This window comes from Lactuca virosa, chromosome 1 (genome assembly GCF_052849685.1).
Source record: "Lactuca virosa cultivar CGN04683 chromosome 1, Lactuca_virosa_CGN04683_v6, whole genome shotgun sequence".
NCBI classification, from domain to species: domain Eukaryota; kingdom Viridiplantae; phylum Streptophyta; class Magnoliopsida; order Asterales; family Asteraceae; genus Lactuca; species Lactuca virosa.
In genome coordinates, this window is record NC_136426.1 from 154,431,862 (window position 1) to 154,440,233 (window position 8,372).

General features: G+C 35.6%; 1 protein-coding gene across 1 annotated transcript; it reads left to right on the plus strand.

Annotated features, from left to right (window-relative positions):
- Positions 1 to 1,761: 1,761 nt before the first annotated feature.
- Positions 1,762 to 4,274, plus strand: LOC145122391 (F-box/FBD/LRR-repeat protein At1g13570-like). Its single transcript, XM_079057996.1, has 5 exons — positions 1,762 to 2,598; positions 2,684 to 2,851; positions 2,932 to 3,227; positions 3,543 to 3,598; positions 4,159 to 4,274. The coding sequence occupies exons 1-5, from the start codon at positions 1,762 to 1,764 to the stop codon at positions 4,272 to 4,274; spliced, it is 1,473 nt and encodes a 490-aa protein (XP_078914122.1).
- The last annotated feature ends 4,098 nt before the right edge of the window (positions 4,275 to 8,372 follow it).

The following is an 8,372-nucleotide window of genomic DNA, read 5'->3' on the forward strand; positions in this document are numbered from 1 at the left end:
TGTCATTGGGCCCCGCCCACTATATACAGACAAACAATATCACATAATCGTGCTAGCACATAAAGAATCATACACGATACTATATGTCCAGTCCTAAGGCCTCGCCTATCTTGGGCCCCGCCCATACTCTACTAATGAGATGTGGAACCCCGTCCACTCTTAGCTAGTGATGAGATACGGCCCTCCGCCCACACTCACCCTATCCTCACTTCTTCAGGCAACGTACTATTGTTTTTGTCAACACTTTCAGTTGTCCACCCTTTATTGGAAGCCTAAAAGGGTCAGATATCAAGAGGACCTACGAGTTTTCTAAGACTTAATAACCAAAGAAATAAGAATCAGAAGTACATTTCCACAAGTTAATTTATTTTCAGTGATTTGGTTTCCTTTTTTGTTTATGTGATGCTTTGTATGTTATAACTATTGTGGATTGACAATTGACATTTATAATTTATCTAATGTTCATTGCAACCTGTTTGATATATTCAGTTGGTATTTGTTTCTAACAACAATGTGAAAACTAATGGTGTATGTGAAAGAAATAGAACTACATTTAGAAGTACAATGCCCTATATGTTTATAATTTTCAAGAACGTTTCCTTAATAAGAATTATTAATTATAACGGCTATTAATTTTCAAAGTGGTTCTACGACGTCTCCCGTGTAATACACGAGTTATAACCTAGTTTAATAATAGAATGCTCATAAAACAATAATAGAATGTTAATAAAACAATCTCTTTATAACATGACATTTAGCTCTATAATTAAAAAAAATTAATATGAGACCGAAACCAAACCAGAAATTTATAATACAAAATATTTTTACTGCTTACCTTTCTGTATATCTAATTTCCGGGCTGGTGATTAGTGGTGAACAGTAAACCCTAAGACCCAATTCTTCGACATTTTCCCAATCGGTATGATGGGTAAGTTTCTACTTCATACACCTTCATGTTTTTAATTCATCGAAAGTCCTGTGCGAAGGAGATATCGTTTAGGATTTCTGCTCATTCCAGCAGGAAACGTAAACCCTGTTTTGAGTAGTCGTTGATAATCATCACGTATATACTGGAAAAAAGAAATCAGAAAACCGATTTTCCCTAGGATTTATTACATTAGTTTGAATAGGACAGGTAAAATCTAGTTTTTGTCAGTTGAATGTATATTATGTGATCATGTAAGTTGATTTAACTTGGGTTTTGCCCGAGGAAGTCATTGTTGCAACTAGACAAAAATTGAGTCCAAAAGAAATTGCGTCCCTGTAAAATGCAATAAACAAATAGAGAGGTGAACCCCTCTAGAGTTTCGTGCCAAGAGTCACTTTTTTCACACGCACGCATCGTAGGTCAGCTTGTTTGGCATATTCCATAACCACATTCCTTGTGTCATCAAAGTATCTGTTGAATTCCCACAGCTCTTTTAACTGTTTCAACGAACCCTTTAATTAGACTGAAATTTTTTGGTTCTCACCCTTCCTTCTTTGATACGATAAGTTTCTTGTAATGTTTTGTGTAGGGTTGATATTTGGATGATTGTCTTTTATAAAAATGTAATATGTGAGTCACCTTTTCTATAAAAATGCTTCCAGCAATTAAGTCATAAGTATTGCAAACAATACAACTTCTCTATCCTGAGTTATGTTACCACACCCCAAAAAAAAATGCAAGAAGAGTATAAGAAATGTGAAGTTCTGGAATGTTTTGGTTGTCTTCCATTTGTTTGAAATAACTTAGTCCCATTTTTTTCTTTTCTGAATCTAATGAAAGAGAATTATAGAGCTGGGATTGTAACTTGTGCTAAAGAAGATAGAATCAGTAACTTGCCTGAACACTTGATAGAATCAATCTTGGAGCGGGTCCCGCTTGAAGAGGCTGTAAGGACAAGCATTTTATCAAAAAATTGGAGGTACAGATGGACCACAATGAGGGCGCTTGTTTTTCATGAATACTTCTCCATAAAATTTGCAAAAAATGGAGCTTTTGGTCGTAATGGGTTTATAAGGATCATAAACCAAATCTTGTTCCTTCACAAGGGTCCTATTTTAAAATTTCATCTCCATATACCAGACATATCTCTTGATAGCTACAAAGAAGTTGATCAATGGATGCTATTCTTATCAAGAAACGGTGTCACTGAACTCGTTCTTACAAATTCAAATCGCCGTTATGAACTTTCTTCTCATGTGTTTTGTTGTTTAGAATTGAGAAGGTTGAAACTGCAAAACTGTTTTTATAAGCCACTTGAGTTCGAAGGATTTCTCAATCTTGTAGAACTTATATTGAGGCATATTGATTTTGGGGCTAGATTGTGTGGAACTAAGATCAACCTACCACAACTTAAGCACTTGTCACTGTTTAAATGCACAAATGTCTACAATTTCAACATTCAGGCTACAAAGCTGCAGATTTTAACCGTCTCTGCTTGTCCTGATGCCATGTTGCTCCGGTTATTGGACAGTCCATGGCTTTTAAAGGCTATGATTGCTTTGCAGAAACCCATACAAGATTTTCTACGACTTGAAAAAATGAATTTGTCAACAATGTTGAGTAAGTTGCCCATAGTTGAATACTTTCATATCGACAAACATTTTCTCAAGGTATGATATATAAAGGATTTTGCACGAAGGGTTATGTAACTTCCATGTTTATTGGGTAAGTTAAAATCTAACTTTCATCTCACAGTGTTTGATTGCAGAAAAGATTCCAAAATTACTTCCACATGCGATAACTAGTTTAAAGCATCTGGGGTTGATGGATTTTGAACTTGGTGATTTGGATCTAGTTCATAGTGCTCTTTGTTTGCTTCGAAACTCACCCAATCTAGAAAAACTGTTTGTTTCGCACTCTTTGGTAAAGTAAAGAGTTTTAAAAGTAAACAACACAAGAAGAGTTGGATGGTAAAGTGCTGTTGCATTTTTATGTTGTTTCAGGAGCCTCGAATTGATGTGGGACCAGCTTCAAATCATTTGGAATCCCCAGACTGCTTGTATCGTACACTGGATCAGTTGCAAATTGTCGAGATGAGACATTTAAAAGGATCAAAAGCGGAACTGTTTTTTATAAAGCTTCTTCTTGCTCATTCCCCTTCTCTCCAGAACTTTACCATTACACCAAGTCAGAAAACTGATGCTCAAAAAAGATTTGACATTGCTAAAGATGTGATGCAGTTCCCTCGAGCCTCACCCAAAAGCAAAAATGTTCTACTTGAACCCGGAGATATAATCATGTAATAATGTTCAACTACATTGCAATTTTGCTCTTTATACTTTCATCTTATAAGCACATTTTTTTTTTAATAAATAATTTCACTTGCTATTTTTTGGGGTGGTATGATACTAAGAAACAAGAGCTCCATAGACTATATATAGATTTAAGCCATTAGGAAACCAGGAATTTGTAATGTCTTGGTATGTTATGATTTAATTCAAAAGTTTCCTCCTAATTGTTTCTTGATTTTTGCTTCCGTGTGGCATGTGTTAATACTTGTAAACAGTTGTGTGCATGAATAAGAAACTGATGATCTGGGATTTCTGTTATGCAGATCTGCAGTGACTATAGCAAATAACCACTATGTTGAAGAACAAAGGGAAGGTGAAGGTGTGTGTGTGGGTGTGTGTGTCAAATTACATGCGTTGAAAGAGAAATACTAAAGTTTAGTGCAGTTTATTTAGATTAAAAGCTACAGTAGTGTGTTTATAGTATTGGAAAGTTGTTGGCCTTCATTTAGAAAGAACTCCTGATGTGCTTCTAGGTTGATGGTCATGACATGGATTAATGCTAAAAAGGCCATTGGAATCGTTATTTTGACAAGAAGTTTCGTTAATCCTTATGTTAGGTAGCATGCTCTAACGAGACCTTGTATGAAAGTAATTAGTATCTCATTGAATATGGAATGTTGGGGGTTAGTATTAGGTATTTCACTATTCCTAGTAATTAATATTGAAGACCGTTAATTATCATTATCATTAAAGTCAGTCGAAAGATTCTTGTCAAACATTGATCACCAGTCCTTGCCGTTTAGTTATTAAACATCAACACTTATGTTGGATTCACCTTCTCTTCTCTGTTGCTGCTCTATAATGTAATAATTTAGAAGGTTTTCTAAGTATAATAGGGAAAAAAATACAATGTTACAATTGTTAGAACACATAAACCAGCTTTTACCGACGATGTATCCTGCAATTTAGCAGCCTGTGCATTGTGGCTGAAATGCAAATTGATGGCCGGATCTTGCAAGGTCACCACTCTTTATCTAAAAGAACAAGTAAGCTGATGATGAGTTTTTTGAACGGATCTACAAATCGGTATCGTTGTAGGGTTCCATTCGACGAAAGAAAAAAAGCAGTGGTCGCCTCCAGAAACTGCAGAAGTAAAGATGGTGACCGAAAAAATCGTCGGTGGCCAAAAAACGTTGCTAGAACAGTTCAGAATCAGAAGGTGGAGAGTTTCATGATCTTGCCTTTTGAGATGTCCAATAGTGGGTTCACGAACTCGCAGGATCTACCGATGACCGAATGAAGCAGTTATGGTGGTGGTTGGACTTTCAGGGGGTCGACGGTAGTGGGTGAAGGAGAGAAATGTGGTTGATGGTGGGCGACGGTCTATGGGGTAAGAGGCGGTTAATGGCGGTCGCCGACGGCAGTGTACAGATGGTGATGGTGGTGCGGGAGACCCCGGATGGCTTTTAGGGAAGAGGGGCACACTCAGAGACTATGAACGTGAGTAGAAGTACGAAAGGTAAAGGGAAGGTGTGGGGGTAGAGTCTAAGGGGGTGAGGGTGAGTTTATTTATTGATTTGATTTATATAATATTTAAAATTTAAATATATAACTAAAAAGAAATTTAAAAATAATTATGTTTGTAGGCCACCAAAATACATAAAAATAAAACATAGGAACGTCCTGGTTAAAAAGAAAAGTAGGGACGACCGTGCAAATTACCCGAAATCAACTATTCGTGTAATTTACTCTTAAATTTACAAAAAATAAATATAATGTTAGAAAAACTAAATTCATAGAGTAGCAATCTTCTTTTGAAAAAAAAAACCAATGATAGAATGCTAAAAAAATCTGTTTATAAAAATGATATTTATGTCATTAGCTCGATAAAAAAATAAAAAATAAAAAATAAACTAAAGGTAATGTTATTTTGGAAACGATAAAAAAGGTAATTTTATTAAAAACTAGAGGGATTGCCCTCGCATTGCTACGAGTCGGGAAAGACTTCATGCAATTTCAAACAGATACATCTTGCTTAATCTTTCTGCTATATCTACCTTTACGTAACACCTTTGAAGCTAACATGACTACCAGAACACATATGTAACAGATTATAATATTAGAAAAAGGTATAACATTAGAAAAAACGTATAAGCATGCCTCATAAGATACATGAAGATGTGAAAGAGAAATGACAAATACATATAAACCTGCCCAAAATCATCTTTTATCAGCTTCCTTTTAGTCTTATACATAAGAGAATTTTCCACCTGTACTCTTTCAAGAACAGGAGTTGCATTTCCTTCTTCTTTAACTCCCATTATTTTATCAACACTTCCACCGTAGATTGCCATGTGAGATGCATAAATACAATTGCTGCTTAAATTCTGAGAAAGTAAATCAAAGGGGTAATCTGTTTAAATAAATATGTGCATATATTAGCCATAAAAAAGTTCAAAAAAAATCACCATCATTGTACTGAATCAGGCGCATATGCATACCCGATGATTCTTTTCCACTTCAGTAATCAAGGTTTACTTCAACCTGAACCCATTTCAAAAGTCAAAGACGTATCTTTTATCCACCCACTACAAGAAATCTGGGTATTAGCGGCGACGCCTGTCGTCGCTAATGGTTGAGGTTGTCGCCGCTAATACCTTTAGCGGCGACATGTCGCTGCAGATGCGTCGCCGGTAATGCTTCGTAGCTAATACACATCCAGACGCCGCTAAAGGTTACCTGTCGCCGCTATTGCTTTCGCCACCGCTAATAGCCAGCCGTCGCCGCTAATAGTGTGTCACTGCTAATACGTAGTTGTCGCCGCTAATAGTGTGTCGCCGCTAATAGCCAGCCGTACCTAGTGATTTTCTTAGTAAGAAATGCAAATTCTCTCCACTTAGTTTCTCATTTCCATCATTGATCAAAGTTCAGAAGAAGATCATATCCAAGGGAATTGTCAATCTTGCAGTGAAAATCAAGCCATGGTTGCTTCATTTCAAACTATAAATAATTCAAACTATATGCGTTCAACTATGTGAATGAGAATTTCATCTAGGGGCCTTCCTTTTTAGCTCCATCTAGTAATAAATTAAAAATAGAATAGCAAATTAGGGTATTGGATAGAGAAAATGACCTTGTGAATCCATTAGGGGACTCTTTCTTAATTTCTTGTTCTCTACTTGTTGAAGGTAAGTTTTGCACTTGTTCTAGCATTTGGTATCATTCTTAATCTCAGTAATCTTCCCCCCAATGTTGGACACGTCTTTCATAGATTGATCTAATCTATAAAAAAACAAAAGTAAGAAAATATCATAAAAAAAGATTAGATGTGTGCAAATTTATATTATGTCAATCATATAGGTGATTAAGAAATCTTGAACATAAACGTCAATAGAAGACTACATGTATTCTAAAACAGCTTGAAGTATCTTTTGGGTGGTCTTTGCAAGGTAACATTTGAAGGTACTTTTCAGATTGATGCAGCTGCTATATTTTCACTTTCTTAGTTTCTTGTGAGGGGTCAAGATAGATTTGCTACTACCACATCACTACTAGAAAACATTGGGTTTTCCTACGGAAAATAGCTACGGAAAATTTCCGTAGCTAATTAGCTACGGAATCGCTACAGATCCGCTACAAAATGGGATGCCCTAATTTAGTAACGCAATAGCTACGGAGTAGCTACGGATTCTACTTCGTAGCTCATATGTAGCTAATTAGCTACAACATAGCTACGGAATAGCTACCGAAGCATTATCCGTAGCTATTCCGTAGCTAATTAGCTACGGAATGCCTACGGAATACCGACGGACACTAATTATCTACGGATTACCTACGGAGTATGCTTTCCGTTAGAATTCCATAGCTAATCCGTAGCTAAGTAGCTACGGATTAGCTACGGATTTTTCTTATTTTCGATTTTTCGGGCACCAAACGTCGTTTTTTTCGCTTCGTTTTTTTCACACCTCTACTATACATGATTAACTATATTTTCACCAACTTATAGCTATTAATATCGTTCATAAAGTCGTGTGCCCCTTCGGGATCAAGTACTCATTTCACAGTTTAACATGGTAATGCATATACTTTTCACCAACTTGTGATGGATTATGTTTGTATATGTATATTTATATACATGAATGAGTTGTGGTATATGTGTACGTGTATATGTGTATGTATACGTGTTTGTGAGATGTATGAGAACGTTATCATAAGCATTATAGTCTTAAACCACTAAACGAGTAATGGATCCCGTATGTGCCCACAACTTTATAAATGATATTAATAGCTATAAGTTTGTGAAAATATAGATAATCATGTATAATAGAGGTCTGAAAAAAACGGAGCGAAAAAAAAACAAAGTTTGGTGCCCGAAAAATCAAAAATAAGAAAATTCTGTAGCTAATCCGTAGCTAATTAGCTACAGATTTTTCTTATTTTTGATTTTTCGGGCATCAAACTTCGCTTTTTTTTTCGCTCCGTTTTTTTCAGACCTCTACTATACATGATTATCTATATTTTCACCAACTTATAGATATTAATATCGTTTATAAAGTCGTGTGCCCCTTCGGGATCAAGTACTCGTTCACTACTAGAAACAGGGTTTCAGAGACGGAAAAATCCCTCTCTATTCCGTCGCTAAAGGACGATTGCGACAGATAAGCGATAAACATACTCTCTAGCCAATTAAAGTGTGGCTAATAACCTAGCGACAGATTTAGCGACATATTACTTTTTCCTTGCGACGACCTTAGCGACGGATCATCCATTGCAAATTCGTCACTTAATACAATTATTTAGGACATCGGCGACAAAACTCAGCACCATTAATCCGTCGCTAATCCCTCACAAATCTCTATTCTATGTTTTTTTATATTCTGTCGCTGATCCCTCTCAAATTTAATATATGATTTTTTTTTCTTTTCCATTGCTGATCCCTCGCAAATGAGTAATATCAAACTTTTTTTTTTTTTTTTTTGTATTACAAATCTAAAACAAAAAATAATTATACAATCCCAAATCAAACATTATCATTTAAATACCAAAAACATCAAATAAATATATAATCCAAATCCAAACATTAACAATGAAATACCAAAGTTAAACACTCATTGCTATTTGATTTCAAAGTATAATATAAACATATTTCTGCA

Bases quoted from the DNA above. Each gene is read 5' to 3' on its own strand.
- LOC145122391 (XM_079057996.1), top strand. From the start codon at position 1,762: ATGAAAGAGAATTATAGAGCTGGGATTGTAACTTGTGCTAAAGAAGAT. The intron at 2,599-2,683 runs GTATGATATATA...TTCATCTCACAG, and splicing joins TCGACAAACATTTTCTCAAG to TGTTTGATTGCAGAAAAGAT. The intron at 3,228-3,542 runs GTAATAATGTTC...TCTGTTATGCAG, and splicing joins GAACCCGGAGATATAATCAT to ATCTGCAGTGACTATAGCAA.